This window comes from Peromyscus californicus, unplaced genomic scaffold (genome assembly GCF_007827085.1).
Source record: "Peromyscus californicus insignis strain IS unplaced genomic scaffold, ASM782708v3 Scaffold_12__1_contigs__length_115047231, whole genome shotgun sequence".
Classification (NCBI taxonomy): Eukaryota; Metazoa; Chordata; class Mammalia; order Rodentia; family Cricetidae; genus Peromyscus; species Peromyscus californicus.
In genome coordinates this window covers 54,271,096-54,291,092 of record NW_026294413.1, presented here as the reverse complement: position 1 = coordinate 54,291,092, position 19,997 = coordinate 54,271,096, and the positions used below count along the sequence as shown (strand labels likewise).

The 19,997-nt window shown below is 49.3% G+C and overlaps 1 protein-coding gene across 2 annotated transcripts in view; it reads left to right on the top strand.

The window, feature by feature from the left end:
* Window positions 1-19,997, top strand: part of Loxl2 (lysyl oxidase like 2) — an 89,978-nt gene that overhangs the window by 59,569 nt on the left and 10,412 nt on the right. For both annotated transcript variants that reach the window (XM_052732851.1, XM_052732850.1), the window contains exons 5-10: window positions 252-474; window positions 4,222-4,405; window positions 10,059-10,210; window positions 12,266-12,433; window positions 13,717-13,879; window positions 17,301-17,544. In XM_052732851.1, the coding sequence (XP_052588811.1) occupies window positions 252-474; window positions 4,222-4,405; window positions 10,059-10,210; window positions 12,266-12,433; window positions 13,717-13,879; window positions 17,301-17,544 (1,134 nt within the window). The remainder of the gene's footprint in view (window positions 1-251; window positions 475-4,221; window positions 4,406-10,058; window positions 10,211-12,265; window positions 12,434-13,716; window positions 13,880-17,300; window positions 17,545-19,997) is intronic.

The window sequence follows — 19,997 nt, the reverse complement described above, 5'->3', positions numbered from 1 at the left end:
CTGTCCCTGAATGGGCTGATGCTGTTTTCATGGGACTGGCTTAGTTACCTTATTAGTTGGCTGTTTCTTTAAGGAAAGGACTTTTATCAACTATGATTCTCTAACCGTGAAAAAGAAAAATGAAGCCCAGAGTGGTGGTGCATCCAGCAGATTGGAGACTGGGTTCTGGGAACTGGATCTACTAGTTACAAAAGGAGGGAGCAGGTGGCTGCTGGGATGCCCTGGTTGCCCAGCTCTTCCTTTCCCTGCAGAACCTTTGCCTTGAAGAGGAAGCTGCGCTACTGGAAATTTTCTATGAACTGCACGGGGACGGAAGCTCACATCTCCAGCTGCAAGCTGGGCCCTCCAGTGTCCAGGGACCTCGTGAAGAATGCCACCTGTGAGAATGGTCAGCCGGCTGTGGTCAGTTGTGTGCCTAGCCAGATCTTCACTCCTGATGGGCCCTCGAGGTTCCGGAAAGCCTACAAGCCAGAGGTAAGGACTGGGCACTCGGCCACTGGCAGGGGTCATGATTAGAAAGGGAACAGGAGAGAGCTGGCCCCAGCTGAGACCACCATTGTTGCTGCCTCCGTTGACGTCAGAGCCCTATCTGTGGCTCTTCACACAAGGAAAGCACCCCATTGCTGGCCAGCACAGGCTCCTGTACTCTGCTCATTAGCCCAGCATGAGCAAGTGATATGGAGTAGCCAGCTCCTACTAAATTCCTGGAGGAAAAAGCATACGGGACTCTGGAGCTATAGGAGGTAGGATGCAGCTCTCCAAGGCACATGACGTCAGCTGTGTTGTTTCTAACCCGTTTTGGTTTATTTCACAAAAGAAAGGCTAACTGCCAGAAGCTTTCACTGGTTAGAAAGCCTGACATTATCACTCCCAAGTCATCCATCCACTGGCCACATTATATGATAGGAATCACTCATTGGTTTGTATAGAGCAGTGGTTCTCAACTGTGAGTTGCGAACTCCAAAGGTCATACCGGATATCCTGCATATCAGATATTTAAGTTACAATTCATAACCAGAGCCAAATTACAGTTGTGAAGTAGAAACAAAATAATTTTATCGTTGGGGGTCACCACAACATGAGGAACTATATTTTTTGTTGTTAATTGTTTTTTTTTGTTTGTTTGTTTGGTGAGACAGAGTTTCTCTGTGTAGCCTTGGCTATCCTAGAACTCATTCTATAGACCAGGCTGGCCTTGAACTAACAGAGATCTGCCTGCCTCTGCCTCCCAAGTGCTGGGATTGAAGATGTGCACCACCACTGCCCGGTAGAGGAGCTGTGGTAAACAATTGAAGCATTAGGAAGGTTGAGAACCACTGTGAGAGTAATTGGGCTTGGGGTGGAGGGGTCGTCCCATATGAAGTAGATCCTCCATTTTAACTGACTGATTCCCCAGAACAGGTGAATGACCAAACAGGGCAGACTGACCCTCTGAAAAAGAAAGGGTCTCCATTCTATCTTCCCTCCACAAGATATATATATATATATATATATATATATATATATATATATATATATATATATATATATATATATATATATATATATATATATAGTATCCACCGAGCAGTCCTGTTCCTTCTCTCTCTCTCTCTCTCTCTCTCTCTCTCTCTCTCTCTCTCTCTCTCTTTCTCTTTCTCTCTCCCCCTCCCTCCTTCCCTTCCTCCCTCCCCTCCTCCTCTGTGTGTGTGTGTGTGTGTGTGTGTGTGTGTGTGTGTGTGTGTGTGTTGGGGATATGTATGTACTGGAGATGTGTCTATGTGTGTGTTTGGGATGCATATGTGTTGTTGGGTATTGGATGTTTGAGGTGTGTGTGTGTGTGTGTGTGTGTGTGTGTGTGTGTGTGTGTGTATTCTGGAAATTGCTAATACAGGACCACTGGGTGGGGACAGCACAGGAAAAGAGGGAAGATACACAATAGATCAGATGTTGAGTCCCAGGCCTGATAATGCCTCCATCATGGGCTGAGTCCGTGGGCCATTTAAAACCTCAGTAGAATCATGTTGGCAGAGTGAGTTCACCCAGGGGAAAGGAGTGGGGGAGGAAGAAGCCTGCAGAGGGAGGCACTTGGTGAACAGTAGAAATGCCCCCCCCCCCCCAGCACTAAGTCTCCGCTCCCTTCTCTTCCTCCTGCCCATGCTTTTCCTTACCTACTTCTGTGGTGCCCCACAGAGATAGGAAATCAGAGGGAAGAAAGTGGTGATAACCCTGAGGGGTGCTGGGGGGTGTTTGAATGAAAGTCCTAGTAGTAAGTGAGAGGAGCGAAATGCATGCTGGGAGCCCAGCCCAGTCTGTGGGGATTATTTAGAGGGACCTCCTAATTTACCGGCATCTCTGGCAAACAGTAAGCCTGACCTTCGCAGTCCCCTCTAAGTGCCTTGGAAGTGCAGAGATGTGACTTCTTTGTCAGACACCTGTAGCCCTGTGTCACGGGTACAACTGGTCAGTGCTATTTCTGGGCCCCAAACTGCCCCGGTCCTGAACCCTCACTCCCCCTGTCCTTTGTTCTGCGGGCCTCATCCTGCCTCCTCCCTGTACCCCGCCCCCAGCTTTCCCCGTCATCCAGAGTTCCAGAGCCTACTGTTTGGGAATTCTCGGCTGTGCTGTGTAAAGCAAAGGAGTCAAATTCATACCAAACCAGTGAACGAAGTGGGAGGCTGACCTCATAGTTTCCTTGGTTTCTGTCTTCACTCCATGGCCAGCTGGATCACTACCTGGCCACAGCCAGGGTCTGTGGCCAGGCTATCTGATATTCTATCGCCATCCAGCTGTGGTCAGGATGGCGGCTCCACGTGAGTGTGAGGGGCCCCTGCATCCCACTCACGAGCCTGGGAAGGAGGTCACGTTTCTGTTGAAAGCAGAGACTGTAGCCGGTGGCTTTACTCACTGTGCTCTGCTCTCTAAAGTAAGAACGGAAGCTGCTTCGGAAGTCACTGAGCGTTTTGCACTCACCCACTCTCTTTTCCCACCAGTGCCAAGCTGAGCAGTCCCTGCGGGGGGGGGGGGGGAGTCTGTGAATGTGGGTGGTGTCACAGTAGGCTAGCCCCAAGGTGTCATTGTGGGGAAGCAAGAGGTGACGAGGTGACTGGAGAGTAGAGAGAGAGGCTCGAACTTGGTGCCTTGTTCCTCAAGGTGGCAGAGGGCTTGAATGCTTAAAGCATACCCGCTTCAGGCAAGCCTGAATTCAGTGCATGGCCTGAATGAAGGCACAGGCTGAGGACTACGTAAGTCACCGAAGAACAAGGTCTCTGCTCTGGTCTGGCTACAGTGGCTTCACGGCCCTCCAATGAGCATCAGCAGTGACTCAGAGCCTTGCAGACTTACACACACACACACACACACACTGAGCATGCAAACACAGCTTTGTACACATGCATAAAAACTGAGGCAAAGCAGCCTGTGTAGACAGGTGAAGCCAGCTCCTATCTTTAAGACATAATCCTCAGGCTTCATGAGCGGGCAGGGAATGGGTCTGACTCCTGTGTAATTCCAGAAGTTGAAGAAGCGGGCTGAGGCTTCCAGACAGTGGGTAGGATAAGGGGCATTTAAACTACCATCTCCACCCTCAGTGCCCTCTCAGTGTCTGGACAGGCTGCATCTTCTGGACTTGGATGGCGGTTAGTCTTAACTAGGAAGACCCTATCCCTTGCAGCCTCCCAGTCATGTCCTGATTAGGTCTGTCTTTCCTGATTAGGTCTGTCTTTCCTGATAAGGCCTCATGTTTTCACTCTGTCTTGCCACTTCCTGTGGCCTCCCTCTTGCCTCCCTCCTTAGGAGCAGGATTACTGCTTGCATTAGGCTTCCCGCCAAGGAGTCTCCCTGCAGGGCTAGACTGTAAAGCTGTATTACGAGCAACGGAAAACAAAGATTCACTTGGAACCTGTGGACTTGGACGGTAGAAGCTTCCTTCTGTAGCTCTAAATGCTGGGAGGCTTCAGAGTTGGGGGTAGAAGGATGCGGCTGATGGTGGAATCTAGGAGCCAAGCCTGGGAAGGGGCGATGAGCCAGTGCAGGTCTTGGCTGGCCTTCCTAGTGGTCCAGGACAGAGAAGCTACACAGGAAACTTTTGCCACCCGACCCCCAACAGGTTGAGCACTTTCAGACTCTGAGCTATGGGGATGTGGCAGGGCCACGGCGGTGGGGGACAGAAGGGAGTGGAGCAGTGGCAGCTCCAAGGATGTGTGTCACTTCTGCACTCAGCAGGACCATGTGTCTCTCCAGCAACCCTTGGTGCGGCTGAGAGGTGGAGCCCAGGTCGGGGAGGGCCGAGTGGAGGTGCTCAAGAATGGAGAATGGGGAACCGTCTGCGATGACAAGTGGGACCTGGTATCTGCCAGTGTGGTCTGCCGAGAGCTGGGCTTCGGGACTGCTAAAGAGGCCGTCACGGGCTCCAGGCTGGGGCAAGGTAAGGAATGGGGGAGCGGAAGGTGGGAGTCTCTCCTCGGGGGACAATATGGCCCTAGGAACCTAGGCCCTGCTGGGGGCCATGATCCCCCTCAAGGCCAACTTACTCTGCCTCCTCCTTGCAGCAGCCCACCCATTAGGGAATCCTGGAACACCCCTCCCCACCGCCACCCCCACCCCCCAAGGCAGATCCTTAGAGAACACCAAATCCCCATCTGATGGATTTGGAACTGCCACCTAGAGAAAGGATGGATGGCAAAGAGAGATGATAAACCAGCAACTAGTGGACACACCAGCCCAGGCCTCCAACTCCCTGCTCCATACTCTCAGCTGCTCCTGTGGGAAAGCCAGAATCCCAGGTCCTTCCACCAGGAAAGGACCCCAGAATCCACCAAGTCCAGCTGTACACAAAGAACCAACCGTCACCTTGCATTTCCACCCTGGTGCAGCCTTGCCAATACTGGGCTCCTGACAGCAGAGAAAGGAGCCATGGCAGCCCTCTCTGACGTCAGGAGACAGTCATGAGAAGGAGGCTGGTTTTCATCAAGTGTCCCGAGCAAGTCGTTTGTGTGTGTCGAGAACAGAAGTACGGGAGGCATTTCGTAGGGAAACTCTGGGAGCGGTGCCGTCTCCTTGATCACAGAACAGAGATCACAACCTCTCCTGGGTGAGTCCATGAAAACCACTCAGTCTTGAAAACCCTGGTCCGTCAGGAGACTTCCCCAAGACCAAGCAGCCTTCTGAATGCTCAGCTCCTCTGTGCAGAACTGTGTTCGAGGGGAGAAAGTTTTGGTCTTTTCTGGGACTCTGTTCAGCACTGACCAGTACGTAGAGAGGCTGATATGGCAGTGAGAATGGGACTTGGGCTTCAGATAGCGGTGGGATGTCCTAGGCAATGGTTCTCAACTTGTGTGTCATGGCCCCTCTAGGGGGGTCACATATCAGATATCCTGCATATCAGATATTTATATTACGATTCATTAACAGTAGCACAATCACAGTTATGAAGTAGCAATGAAATAATTGTATGACTTGAGGATGGCACCACAACATGAGGAACTGTATTAAAGGGTCGCAGCATCAGGAAGGTTGAGGACCACTGCCCTAGTCTGTGAGAGGAAACCCATACTCTTGCAAATGGAGCCATCATCCCATGGAAAGGAGTCTGGTGAGGTCACTGGTTGCAGCCTGAAAGAAGAAATAGCCCCCACTCACCCAGGCCCTGAACACTACATCGGTGGCTCTCTTTGCTGGTTGAACTTCATCTCCAGCTCAGTTAAAGAACGCAGAACTCTCATATCCTAACAGTGCAGCTCATCCACTCGAGTTCATCTGCTTGACTGTCCTGCAGTGTGCCACGCCCCCAGCTCCCCAGGGAATGAACTGAGGAAAGTCTTAGGGTCATAGACCTGCCCTGCTGGAGAGGAACTCAGTTTCTCTGGTCCATCATGTGAAGAATTTGAGGCTCGGGGAACCCTAATAGTTGACGGACATTTTGAGGCTCAAGTTTCCTCTAAAGATTTTCACCTCCTTTTTTGACGCTACCTCCCTCCTTGACTAGTCTTGATGACATTTGATCCTTTCTTGTGCAAATGTTCCAAGTGTGTACTAAAGGGTAGGTGGTTTGGGGCAGACGCCGCAGCAGCATATTGTGTTGCCTGGAAGTCTCTGCTCTGCCACACAACAACCCATTCTCCTTAGGTCCCAGTGAAGAAGTCAGGCTCCTCAGGGTTTCCACAGGCCACTCTGGTGGGTGATCAACATGGTCTGTGCTTTCCTGAGGTCCACAGGACCACAGTCACTCATCCTGAGGCATAAACAAGCACTTGATGACATGGACATTCCATGTGTAATGAGTGACTGCTGTATGACCTAATTTTTTTCACCGCCCAGAGCGGCCAAAGGTTTACAAGTGCCTGAGGAATTCTAGGAAGAGGCGGCCTTGGGTGCCTTTGATGTTGGCCTTCAAGGCGCCATGGAAGATGTATCTGCCTTCTGCCACGCTGGGGAGATGACGATAGCAGTCAGGAGAGGAAAAGTACCACATTCATAGACATGCCCCAGAGCAGATAGGGTCAGCTCCTGAGTCCTGGCTCTAGCCGATGGAACAAGAAACCACACCCAAACCCATGGGTAGTGAAAGGGCAGAGGCTGAGTCCTCACCCTGGCCTGGCTACTTATTTGTCTGTGACCTTGAAGAACCTGCTGGTCCAGAGATTCTTCACTGTAAAACAAGGTGACTGGATAGGTGGTGTGTGGGGCTCTGTCTGTCTCCAGTGTCACCAGAATGGATGTTCAGGTTATGGCAGGCTCTTCTTGCTGTACTTCAGCACCCGCCCCACTCCCCCGCTGCACCCCCAAAAGTCCCAAGAGTCTGCCAACACATGCACTTTCCCTGACAACTGAACCAAGTGTGAGGGAATAGGCCTGTGTGCCTTAGCTCCTGTCCTTAGAGTCTGTGCCCAGCAGGTACTGCTCCAGAGATGTCCAGGGAGGGACCGAGGGAGGGAGGCACCCCAGGAAGGGGGGGACATACTCCAGTTGAACAGGTATGGTCAACTAAACAGACACTTGGTAAAACACTCCGACTCTGCAGACCAATGCTTTCCAGCAGAAACATAGCCACCTAGGTAATTTTGAATTTTCTAGTAGCCACATGAAAAAGAATTGAAGATGAAGTTAACTTTAGCAATCTATTTTGTTCAACCCAGTATATGCAGAATATTATGATTTTAATGTGTAGTTGGTAGAAGAGCTGTTCGCAAGATTGCTTGCATTTTCATAACACAGCTTCGTCATTCTTTTTGTAGTCTATGCTTACAGCCCGAATACTCGCCCTGGCTGTGTTTTGAGCGGCCTGGCGCCTGGGTATTGGGCAGGGCAGTGCTAGAGAAGTGACTGCAAAGGCCTTTTGTCCACAGCAAGAAGTACATGTGGCCAGCCTGCCGCACACGCAACAGTGGGTTGTTGTGAGGTTACGTGAATTAGGACGGATGTTTGGGATCCATCACATGGTGAACTTCCACCGAGGCCACCTCTCGGTCATCACCCTCAAGTTTATAACAGAAGCCCTAGTCCTATGGCTCGCTCAGTATTGTGTCTGAGCCTTTGTACTCTGAATCCTTGTAAATCTTCCAGCAATTTTTCCTGAAGTATTTTTACTAATGTATAAAATTGCAAGAAATTGGAAACTTTTTCATTTATAAATTTCTAAGGAAGCAGAAACTTAGCACTTCCCTCCTAGAAGTCAGTATTTTTGGCCTCAGGGCAGCTAGATGGTGACTGTCTCTAGACACACCGCTCCCCTAATAGGGCCAAAGACCCTCCAGGCTGTAAGAACCTGCGGCCATCTCCATCTTTATTTCTGACTACCTACGTCATAAGTCTCCATGTGACTCCTGCCTTGCCCAGGCACTGGGAACTTTCCAGGACAGACTCTGCCTCCTGAGTCCATAACCCAAGGCATTGAGGCTGATAGGTCACAGGTGCTCAGTAATGTCAGCTGCATCTGTGTGGACACTGTGGGGGCATTTCCTGCCTTTCCAGGCACTGGCTGGGAATATTCCAAAGGAAAACATGGAGTCCCTGCCCTCCTGCAGGAAAGACTTCGGGAAGCAGTTAAAGCAGAGTGCTCAAGGCGGTGTACTACAGGACTGGGTGCAACACAGACGGGGTGAAGTGAGGACCAGAGAGGCTTCTCCAGGGAAATGAAGGATGGATGGATGTCTGTGGGTGGGCTGAGAGAGGGAGAGTGGGCCAGGCAGAGGAAGGAGCACTTGGCTCTGTGACAGAATCCAGATCCCTGTGGCTTATCTGGGAGGACCCTAAGATTCCTGTGGCTGAGGTGGGAGGAGCCTAAGAGCGCTGTGACTGGGGTGGGAGGAGCCTAAGGTTCCTGTGGCTGAGGTGGGAGGAGCCTAAGGTTCCTGTGGCTGAGGTGGGAGGAGCCCAAGGTTCGTGCGTGTGACTGAGGTGGGAGGCGTAGGCCAAGCTGGGATATAAGTGGGAGGCCATATAGTGCAAGGCTCCCAAGACCATCTGGTGCCATTGGATCATGGACACCACTCCCTAAGGGCATTGAGAAGCCATTGGAGGCATTAAACATGAATTTAAAACCCCCATGGGGTTTTATGTGGGGGAAGATACTGGAAGAGGGCAGAGAAGGGGGCCAAAAGTCATTTGGTCATTGTCCACAGGAGAAGAAATTGTAATGGCTTGGGAAATGGGGGATAGGAACCAAGCATCCAGATTTGGGGAAATGAGTGAGCAGAATGTGATGGGTGGGTTGTCTGGGATGGAGGATGGGTTTTCCGGGTTGGAGGAAACCCAGAGATGCTCTTGGGGTTCCAACAAGGCCATGGGTGCTAGGAAGTGCCATTTCCTGGTGTGTGTGCGGGGGAGGGGGGCTGTGGAGAAACAGCTGGGGAAGAGAGGCAAAGCCAGATGACTCTTCAAGACGTTCACCATTCTTAAGACAGAGATTGCCAGGCGTGCGCAGAAGGGCCTGAGGACCCTTTTTCTCCAGTCTGAGGCTCACATTATCCCAGCTCCAGAAAAACAAGCTTCCCAGCACCATCTCCATGTCGCCTGCAGCATGTCTCCTGTCTGCCCTTCCGGGTTCACTCTCCACCCTCACCCACGATGCCTAGCGACTCCAGGCACAGTTGGGTTTGGCCAACACAGGATACTGGTGAGAACTGGAGGCAACCAGAGGGAAGTCCCTCCATGGAGGGTAACAACTGTTTTCAGGGGTCTTCTCCTCTCCGAAGTGAGTTATTGGCTCTTCTCTCATTCACGGGGTGTGTCCAAGCCCCAGTGTTATTAGCCCTGAGTTCTCACGTACCCTGTGATGTACACTCCCAACATCCCATCCTTGACTGTATTTTAAAATGCTCTCCCGCCCCTTCTAACTCAGACCTCCTAGTTTGTATAGGCCACCTGTTTCCTGCAGGAACTTTACAGGTACAGTTACGACTTTCAGACTCCTAAATGCCTAAAACTATGGTAGCTGCAGGGTAAAGGTAACATCATCTAATCTAACTCATTTATTAAAGAGAGAGACCCAGTGACCAGGAAGGCTGAGTGTATGAGTTACTGTCCCCATTGATGTGACCAAATACTTGACAAGAAGCAACTTAAGCAAAACATTTATTTGGGCCTAGTTTATTTAAGAAAGGACATAGTTCATCATGGCGGGAAAGGCATGGTGGCCAGAGCATGAGGCAGCCGGTCACATCACATCCATCTGAAGTCAGAAAGGAAATAATGGACAGGAAGTGGTACCTGGCCTTCAAACCCCCAAAGCCCACTCCCCCATGACTCACTTCTTCCAGCAAGGCTCCATCTTCTAAAGTTTTCACACGCTTTCCAAAACAGTGCCACCAGCATTCAAACTCATGAGCTCATGGGTAACATTTTACATCCAAACCGTAATACTAAGTGATCTGACCAAGGTCCCATAGCAGTTTAGTAGTGAATTTTATTTGCACTTATGACAAAATATGCACCCCCATTTCTCTCCCGGGAGAAGGGGCTGTGGTTGGGAGAGTTTTGAAGACAGAAGAGGCAGAGCCTGATTTCTAGGGTCTTTCTTGCTTGTTCCAGGAAACTTCTTCCAGGTGAATGTATAGCACCCATCTTCTTTCCCTTCCTAGGGATTGGGCCCATCCACCTCAACGAGGTCCAGTGCACAGGGACCGAGAAGTCCATCATAGACTGCAAACTCAACACAGAGTCGCAGGGCTGCAACCACGAGGAGGATGCTGGTGTGCGATGCAACATTCCCATCATGGGCTTCCAGAAAAAGGTGAGGCGGTGGGATGCCCGGAGGGACCTGTGATGTTGAGGCCCCAGAGAATACAAACCAGGTGGCCTTGCCCTGAAGGTGATGACTCTCTGAGGTATCAAGGGTGCTCTAGGATGAACCCTTGGCGCTGGCTCCACCACTGTCACTGTCGTTGCCAGCCAGCATTTCTAAGTGTGACAAATGAACCAACACGCAGATGCCACTCTTGGTGTGGCAGGTATCTGACTTCTCCCTGTGGGATCCCTTGCTTTGGGACTAGGCATGTGGTACAGGGGCAGCTCAGAGTTTTTGACAAGGGACTCAGGGTCTACCACACCTCTGACACCCTTGGCGTAGGTTCTCTGAGAGGACCCAGAGACACCACATGGATGGCTGGCAGGTCTGCAGAGCACTGTGCGTAGACAGCAGTGTGTAAACGGAAGGAACTGAAGGGAGTCAGCAGAACTGTAACCCGAGACAAACTTCACCCTTCCTGAGGCAGGCTTTAAAGCTTGCCGACCTTGCTCCCAGAGAAGAATCCCCCACCTCCTTGTCCTTCAGGAAGTCTAGCCAATGCTACAAAAACACCCTGGATTTTCTCCACCATACTCTCCACTGTGCCTTAAATTCATCGGGTGCTGTGTGACATATGTCCTAGAGCTAACATTGTATGCTATCAAAGCAGACACACCATGGCACCAGATGTGCCAGGCTCCTGCTTAGACAGCACTCCTTGACCTTGACACCAGAGCACCAAGGCACTCCTGATGCAATTCACCATCCTTAACTGGGCCATAGGTGGGAACCCAGCAGCCGGCAGCTGAGCTGTGCATTCCTTGCGGGTGAGCAGGAATGCACACACAGGGAAATCTGCCATCTGGAGCTGCCAGAGGTATTCTAAGGGAACCCTGTTAACGCTGCCACCCATGGCCAGCCCTAAGTCCCAATGTGCTGAGTCATCCTCCAGATGAGTCAAAGCTCAGTGACATGACAGACCTCAGCCAAAGAAACGAGGCTTTCCAGAAGCTTTCGAGGGTCAGTAGATAGAGCTTAGCCAGGCCAGATGCCTGGTTATCGCCACAGAAGTGCTGAGTTACCCCTGCCAACAGCTCTCACCCTTCCAAAGGCCCAGGTTCGAGGCTGTGCTGTCTGAGCTCAACCCCAAGGCAGGAGGGATTATGTTTGTTGTGATGGCCAGCCAGGCACAGCATGGCCAAGCGTGGGGTCCCCAAGTGTGCCAGCCACTGTGCTGGGAGAAGCAAAGTATCTGAGTTTTCTCACCATAGGTCTGCTTCTGCTGACAAAACGAAATACCGTCAGCCTCACCGATGGGACTGGTTTCTTCCTGGGTCTGCCAGGAGAATACAGCCAAGCCAAGGCGTTGCTCGGCTTGGTGTCTTCTGGGGTTTCTCTATTCTGACCCGTTTCCAGCCACCTTCTTATTGTCCTTATGCAACCTCTTTCTGTGCCTGTTACATCCCCAGGGTCTCTTTTCTCCTTATAAAGACATCTAGTCTGGTTAAATCATAACATTCCCATATGGTCTTATGTGACCTTAATTGTCCCCTTCGAGACCACACCTCCAAGCAGAGCAAATAGCATTGGGGCTTATGCATAAGCATTAGGGAAAGAGATCTGGGATGTGGTTTAGTTGGTAGTGTTTGCCTAGCATCCACAAGGCTCTGGGGCCTGTTTGTCTAGCTACAGTGAAGCTTCATTTCTTCTATCACCGGGAGAAAAGAGGCACAGTGAGAGACTCTGTGAATGGTCAGTGGTACCTAGTATCTCTGAGTGAGTAAGCGGATCCAGCCGAATCCAGATGCTACACACATAATTCATGTCACTTCTTGGAAGGCACATTACTGAAAGAGTGGTGTTCAGGATGGGTGAACAAACACCTGGGTGAGACCTCACTGAGTTCATGCTGTCATAATTGTTATAATTTGACACACAGGGGACTCTTAAGGATGCTCTGAATCCAAAGGTAGCCAGATAGGACCACCTGGCTTGGAACTAACGGCAATATGGAGACAGCCTCCCATCCATCCTCATGACCATGTTTCTTGCTATCCACAGCTGCGCCTGAATGGAGGCCGCAACCCCTATGAGGGCCGAGTGGAGGTGCTGACAGAGAGAAACGGGTCCCTTGTGTGGGGGACTGTATGTGGCCAGAACTGGGGCATTGTGGAGGCCATGGTGGTCTGCCGGCAGCTAGGCCTGGGCTTTGCCAGCAACGCCTTCCAGGTAAGGGGCTCTAGCCTCACAGCCTAGCCCACCCTCCATCCAGCCTGGCCTTTCCCATCATCACTCAGCTCTTCTCATCAAACTAACTTTCCCCAGCCACTAAGAAGGGACACAAGCAAGCAAACCCTGGACCAAGGCAAGAGACCTCATTCTAGCCATGGTTCCTTCCTTGACAGCCCCAAGGCCTGGAGCAAGTCTCTCCTATCCCAATCTGTTTCCAGCTACAGAATAAGGGGCTCCAGGGGTGTCCAGTTGTTTACGTTGTGACACAGTGTTGTTATCTACAAAGTTCACACTGTGCCTTCCAGTTGCAAAAACATTACAGAGAAAACTCATAATGTTTTAAGTAAGTTTTTGGTTTTGTGTTAAACAGTCTCCATAGTTATGGGGGGCTTGTTGTGATCTCCTGTGGCCCACTGGTTGCAGGTTGGACCCCTCTGAGTCACTTACTGCTGTCTGTGGGCCACTCCAGTCTGCATGTTGGGGTTCTCCATGGGCCAAGGGCTGAGTCTGAAGTGTCCTGTATGCTGTTTGTAGAGGGATGGAATTGAGTCTTTGAGGAATGTGGGGAGCACCCAGCACCAGGATAGAATCCCTGTTCACAAAGGGACCTCTGTCTTTTTTCCTTGTAAGGTTTTCAACTGACTGGACAGGGCCTACTCCTGATGATACAGTACAGTTTGCCTTACTCAAATCAACTGATATTGATGTTAATCTTATCTAAAAACTACTTCAAAGAAACATCTATAATTGAATTTTAACAGCTATCTGGGTATTGTTGCTGAGCCAAGCTGACATAAAAATAAACCCTGGAAACTTTAGGAGCACAGGATCTTATGTTCTCTTGCAAGCTCTCTACCTGTCCCCACCTCCCCCGACCCCATTTTCTCTACTAGAAAGTTCTTGAACTATAAGAGTGTATGCTAACAGTGTTTTGAAGTTCTGTTGCTAGAAAGAGCTTAATCAATCTCAGCATCATCAATCTGGGGCTCCTCAGTCAGCATCCTATAAAATGCTTTTCCTAGAATTAAATTCAGAAGTTGACTTTTATAAGACAGCTAATTATTGGCATATGTGAATGGATGTCTCCGATCCTGCAAACCCAGGGTTAGTTGTAGATGTTCACTCATTCCGTCACCAGCTAACTGCATGGCTGGGATAAATGGCTCTCTGAGCTTCATTTGTCTCCATCTGAAAAATGGGATCATAAAACCTTGAGGGCTTTGTGAAGCCAGAAGTTGACAAGGTGACATACTAATGACTTCTTTGGTTGATTTCTCCAGGAGACCTGGTACTGGCATGGAAATGTCTTCACCAACCAAGTGGTCATGAGTGGAGTGAAGTGCTCGGGGACAGAGCTATCCCTGGCACACTGCCACCACGATGAGGAGGTGACCTGCCCTGAGGGTGGGGTGCGGTTCGGTGCTGGAGTCGCCTGCTCAGAAAGTAAGACTTTCTAAGGGCTGCCTCTCACTCTTCCCACCTGTTCCCGGTTCTAAAGGAGTTCAGGGAACCATCGGTTACTCTTCCCAAGACTCTGGGGTTTCACAGTGTGTGACCAGGAGAGGAAAGCACAGAGGATTCTGGGTCAAAGGGGACAAACAATTAGCTATTCCCCAAGCACAGGACCTGGCTGATGACATGGTAAAGAGGAAACAGGGAAGGGCTAGGTTAAGGAGTGTCTATCAGTTACTTTTCTCATTTTTAGTACTGTCTTAGTTAGGGTTTCTACTGCTGTGAAGAGACGCCATGGCCACAGCAACTCTTATAAAGGAAAACATTTAATTGGGGCTGGCTTACAGTTCAGAGGTTCGGCCCATTATCATCACGGTGGAACATGGGCATGCAGGCAGACTTGGTGCTGGAGAAGGAGCTGAGAGTTTTACATCTTGACATGCAGGCAGCAGGAAGTGAACTGAGATAGTGAGCGTGGCTTGAGCATATATGAGACCTCATAGCCCACCTCCACAGTGACACACTTCCTCCAACAAGGCCATACCTACTGCAACAAAGCCACAGCTCCTAATAGTGCCATGCCCTATGAGCTTGTGGGGGCCAATTACATTCAAACTACCACAAGCACCAAATGCCTGATAAAAGCAACTTAAGAAAGGAACAGTTTATTTTGACTGATAGTTTGAGGATACAGTCCATCAGGAGCAGGGACTAGGAGGCAAGCTGGTCACATTATATCCACAATCTGGAAGCAGAGAGAGGTAAATGCTAGAGTTCTCCAGACCATGCTCTCTTGAAACACTTATCGATGCTCTGGTTTCATTCCTGTTGCTGGGATAAAATATCCTGATGAAAAGTAACATAGGAGAAAAGTGTTCATTTGGTACATAATTCCAGTTTATACTCTAATATTGCAGGGAAATCAAGGCAGGAACTTAAAGCATCACAACCATGGTCAAGAGCAGAAAGAGGCAAATGTACCCATGCTGCCTGCTTGCTTGTTCTCTGTCAACACTGTCTACTTTCATACAGCCCTACCCAGAGAATGGTACCACCCACAGTGGGCTGGACCAATTAACAATAAGACAATCCCTGACAGACATGCTCACTGGCCAATCTGATCTAGGGAATCTCTCAGTTGAGACTCCCTTCTCAGGTGATTCAAGCTTCTGTCAAGCTGATAATTAACCAGTATAACATGCAACAATCAGAAAATGAGATTTCTGCATCTGTTGGGAATCAGTCCTAGAGGCTCAGTATTCTTAAACCTTTCCACTCAAGATGCCTGAGACATTTTTACATGACTTTAATTATATAGGTTTATAAAATAAGTACACAAATCAAACATTTGCTGATAATAAATCACACATTTATTTTACAACAATTCTTTTGTATGCACATAATTTTACCATTTATTAAAGATGAAATTAAATTTGCATAGTTAAGGTTTCTATTGCTATGACCAAAAGCAACTTGGGCATGAGAGGAAGCCAGGCCAGAAATAGGGCAGGGACCGGGAGGCAAGAATTGAAGCAGAGGCCATGGAGGGGTGCTGCTTACTGACTTGCTCCCCATGGCTTGCTCAGCTTGCTTTCTTATAGAACCCAGGACCACCAGCCCAGGGTGGCACCACTCACAGTAAGCTGGGCCCTCCCACATCTATTATCAATCAAGAAAATGCACCCTCCATAGGCCAATTTGGTTAGGGCATTTTCTCAATTGAGGTTCCCTCTTTCAAATGACTCTAGCTTGTGTCAAGTTAATATAAAAGCTAGCTATCACACATACTAATAAGATGGATGTAGTTTCTATTTTTGCATAAAGAAATAAATCTTGATGAATAAGAGTTGATCAATACTTTGATATTATAATTGTTAATGCTAAGAACACCATTTGCATAAATACATAATACAAAACAACAGACATACGTTTAGGGCCATTTCAGAGGTGATTAGAAATCTATTCTAATCCCAAACCAAAATTCTTTCAACATTTTTTTAAAAAATGAAATTCAAGTCAGCATCTCAAGCAGCACTTTTTGAAAAGGGACACTCTAACACAATACAACTGAAGATGTGCCGATGTTACATTTATTTGCAAATGAATGCTGGGAGGAAAATATTAGAAGTCTTTGTTTCCCATACTTGAACCGTGTTTCTCCAAGAACGGAAAACACTTGTGTACAGTAAAAGCACTGTAAATCATAAGATATGGAAATCTTGGATATGAGTTGAGGTGTTTGGGGCAGTGTTTGTTGGCGTTGCACATGTGACATGTACAATGCAAAGTGTGCATGCTGTGCTGTGTGTTCAGAACCAAGGCTGTGGTGAAGTCACGCAATGCAACATGGGCAGGCACTGCCAGAAACACTTCAGCCTCATTAGGCATTTGATTTTCGAATTAATTTTCAGCCATTGTGTATTCAGAATCCTTTCACTGTCCCCCAAATTTTCAAGACCCTCCGCATTCACTTACACAACTTCATATGGGGGGTCTCAACCCCCAGTTTTTGAAGTTAGGCCTAGGACATTGCTGTGAACTGTTTTCTGAAGTACATGCTTTAAGCCCATATTTCACGGGAGCCCTGCAGTTCACATCTGTAGAAAGAGGCCTCCTTCCCCCACCCCCGACAACGTGGACAGCATCCTTTCTGCACAAACTCTATGCCATGCTGTGATGAAAGGAAACAGGAAAAACTTGTGAGAAGGCAGTTTGGCAATGTGCATCAAAGTTTTATAGTCATGCCGCTTTTTCTCCTGGAAATGTCTGTGTTAGAGATATATTCTAAAGAAAACACACACACACACACACACACACACACACACACACACATACACACCACACAATTTAGGTGCAGTTTGACTATAGCATGTTGATCACAGACTTGTCTTTAATTGAAAAATTCTAGTCAGCCAAGGCATCGCCTCCCTAAAATACAGAAGCAGGTGGCTAATTAAATATTACAGAACCATAACATGAATGTGGAAGTATTTAGACATCAATAGTCAAGATGCATTTTGGGGGGGAATGGCATTAGTAGGCCATAAATCCGCATGCATGCTGGGAGAGAGAGAGAGAGTCACACCAAGGGTGAGCAGTGTCTCCTTCATTATCGTTCTGTTTTTTTATTATGGGAAGTCTGAGAGGCTTGAAAGTAGAGAGAATGATCTAAGGAGCCCTTGGGTGTCTATCACCCATCTGTGTGTCAGCCATTTGCCCACCCATACTGGGAACTGAAGGGGAGTGTCTAGAAGACTTCTGGAAAAGAGAGAGTATAATTGGGGGTGACTGGAAGGTAACCTGGAGGAGCCCTAGGCCAGCTTCAGAAGGACGTGTACAGAATGATGGCACTTTTCTCAGGGGTGCCCATGGAAGGGGATCCCCGTCTGTGACCCATGTCTGTCTTCCCTAGCCGCACCTGACCTGGTGCTTAATGCCGAGATTGTGCAACAGACTGCCTACCTAGAGGACAGGCCCATGTTCTTGCTGCAGTGCGCCATGGAGGAGAACTGTCTCTCAGCCTCCGCCGTCCACACCAACCCCACCACAGGCTACCGTCGCCTTCTCCGCTTCTCCTCCCAGATCCACAACAACGGCCAGTCCGACTTCCGCCCCAAGAATGGCCGCCACGCGTGGATTTGGCATGACTGCCACAGGTAGGCCCTGCCTCCCTTGGTCAGTCAGTTACCCAGCCTGGTGTTCTTCAGTAGCCTGACCAGGGATCTAGAATGCCAGAGTCAGCTCGCTGGCTGGGTCCCTGCCTCTTGGCTCCAGTGCTTGTGACTCCAGGCGACATGCTGATCTGAGTGCCAGGGCCCTCCAGGGGCCTTCAGTCAGCAGTTTCTACGGGCATGCACAGTACACTTGTACTCTAGAGGGAACTTTCCGGTCTGCAGCCTTGGGCCTTCTGTCCATACAGAAATATGTTTTGCATACCAGTGTGAGGTTTTTTTGAATTAAATTTTAAAGTTAGCCTACAAAGTAATGGGTTTCATTATGGCATTTGCATACACGTGGTTGTACTTTTAATGAGTCCCCTCCCCCAACTGCCATTTCAAATCTCCCTTGGTCTTCCTCCTTACTCGGTGTTTTTAATATCTCTAGGAAGACTAGGGGTGTGGAGATAGGAGCTCCAGGACTCAGAGTCATGAGAACTGGTCTAGGCCTGCTAAGCCTAAGTCCCTGACCAGCAGCCTGACATTAGGCCAACTGGGCCACATGGCTGGGACTTCTGGGCTCCCTTCCAGCTCATCTGTGGCTGTGATCCAGGTGCTGCAAAGACTGGGTCAGGACAGAAGAACAGTGGGAAATCCTACAGCCAGTGCCCCCAGGGCCTATGGAAGCCACCAGGACCTCTTCCCTTCCTATGTTTCCTTTGCTCTTCTTGACTTGTAATCCAACCCAGACTCCGCTGCCACTACCTGGTCACTTTTTGTCCTCAGTCTGGGCAGGTCGAGGACACTGCCGGCACACTGTTGGAAAAGAAGCTGCTATTCCTCCTACCGGGAATCCCTCTTCTAGAGGTCCACGAACTCCTAGTAGATCCGTTCTCTCAAATATTCTATCTATGACAGGAAATGTTTGCACTAGATCCCTGCCTTTCAAAGTGAGGCCCCTGGATGGGTGTGTCTACCATTACAGCGAGATTTGGGCATGCTGAGTTCCAGAGCTGCAGACCGATGAACCCATCTGCACTTCAGTAGGACCCCCACAGGTCTGCGCATCAGAGCCGGGGAGGTCCTTCTAGGCCTCCATCCAGCTCTAACACTGCAATCACATCAGAGGTACATGCACTCACATTTGGCCATTCCGATGAACAGGTCATTGAATTCCATACAACTGCCCGAGCTAGCCTAAGGAGTTACAGTTCAGGGGTCTCAGCTGGGCCCGTCCGCTCTCAAATGTGCTGCTCTCCCTGTTAGCTCTTCCAGACTTTCATCAGACACCTTCCTATGTTTTGCTTCTTTTTCATGCCATAACTCATGACCCACTCACATTTAAGTCAGTTTGAGGATAGGGTTGTACAGCCTATTCCAAAAGAAAATACTATGATCCCACTTCAGCTTCTGATTTTCCTTTGAAACGACTCGCTGAATGCTGTAAATACCCCAAAGCCCGAGGAATCACTTCGTCTTTCCCAGGGTACAAATTGGAGTAGAATTAAAGCCATGACAGTCTCAGTGCCTGGTTTCCCTTAGAGACCATGTGGTGGGAAGCCAGGACGCAGGGGCTGGTGCTGCCTATGGGTCTATAAGTGGACGGTAATTGCATCCCAGCCCTGCATATGGTGGCCCACCCAAGATTGCATGGTAGGAAGCTCCTAGTGCCATATGCTTACCCTCAAAGCCATCAGTCTCCACTCTAAGAATAGCCATATGGTGACATCATGGCAGTGTTGTGATCTGGAGTCCCAAGGACTCTGACTCTCCCTCCCCACTTTTCCTGGGGTCTCTTTTCTCCTTTGCCTACAAATGTTCCCATCAATGGTTTGGGAGGGGAGGGTGGAGAAGAACATGGGCAAAGCATATGACCCTTTTTTTGGGCACCCCTGGTTTCTTGTCAATTGGACATGAAGGTAATGCCCTCAAGGTTGTTCTCTCACTTGTATTGTGCCCTTGGTCAGTGACCTTGGTACAGTCCTTCTTCTGTCCTTGTGCCCAGGGATCGGCCCCATACCTTCTTAACTAAACATAGCATGGCACAGTTTTGATGAGAGACAGACATTGTAGGCACAGGTATTCTATGACCGCACGATCCAAGGAACTTCATGAGCCCCACACATACACTCAGCCTCCAGAGCTCCAGGTGACGTCTCCAGGCTCACTGGTTTTGTGATTCTCTATCTAACCAAAGCTGCCCTTGAACTCCCAATCTTCCTTCCCCCAGTTCCAAACTGCTGGGATTACAAACATGAAACTGTCTGGTACTCTTCAGGTTCATTGAGAAGACCTTCCAGGGGAGATGAAGTTAGCCTCTTCTTGGGCCCCTTGCAGAGGCTCCTGAGAGCTGACCTGGCCCTTCCTCAACTCAAGAAAGTTGCTTCTGTGAAAGAACTGACATTCCATTTCAGCAGGTTTACAGACATTCTGAAGCCATGAATGAAGCCAAG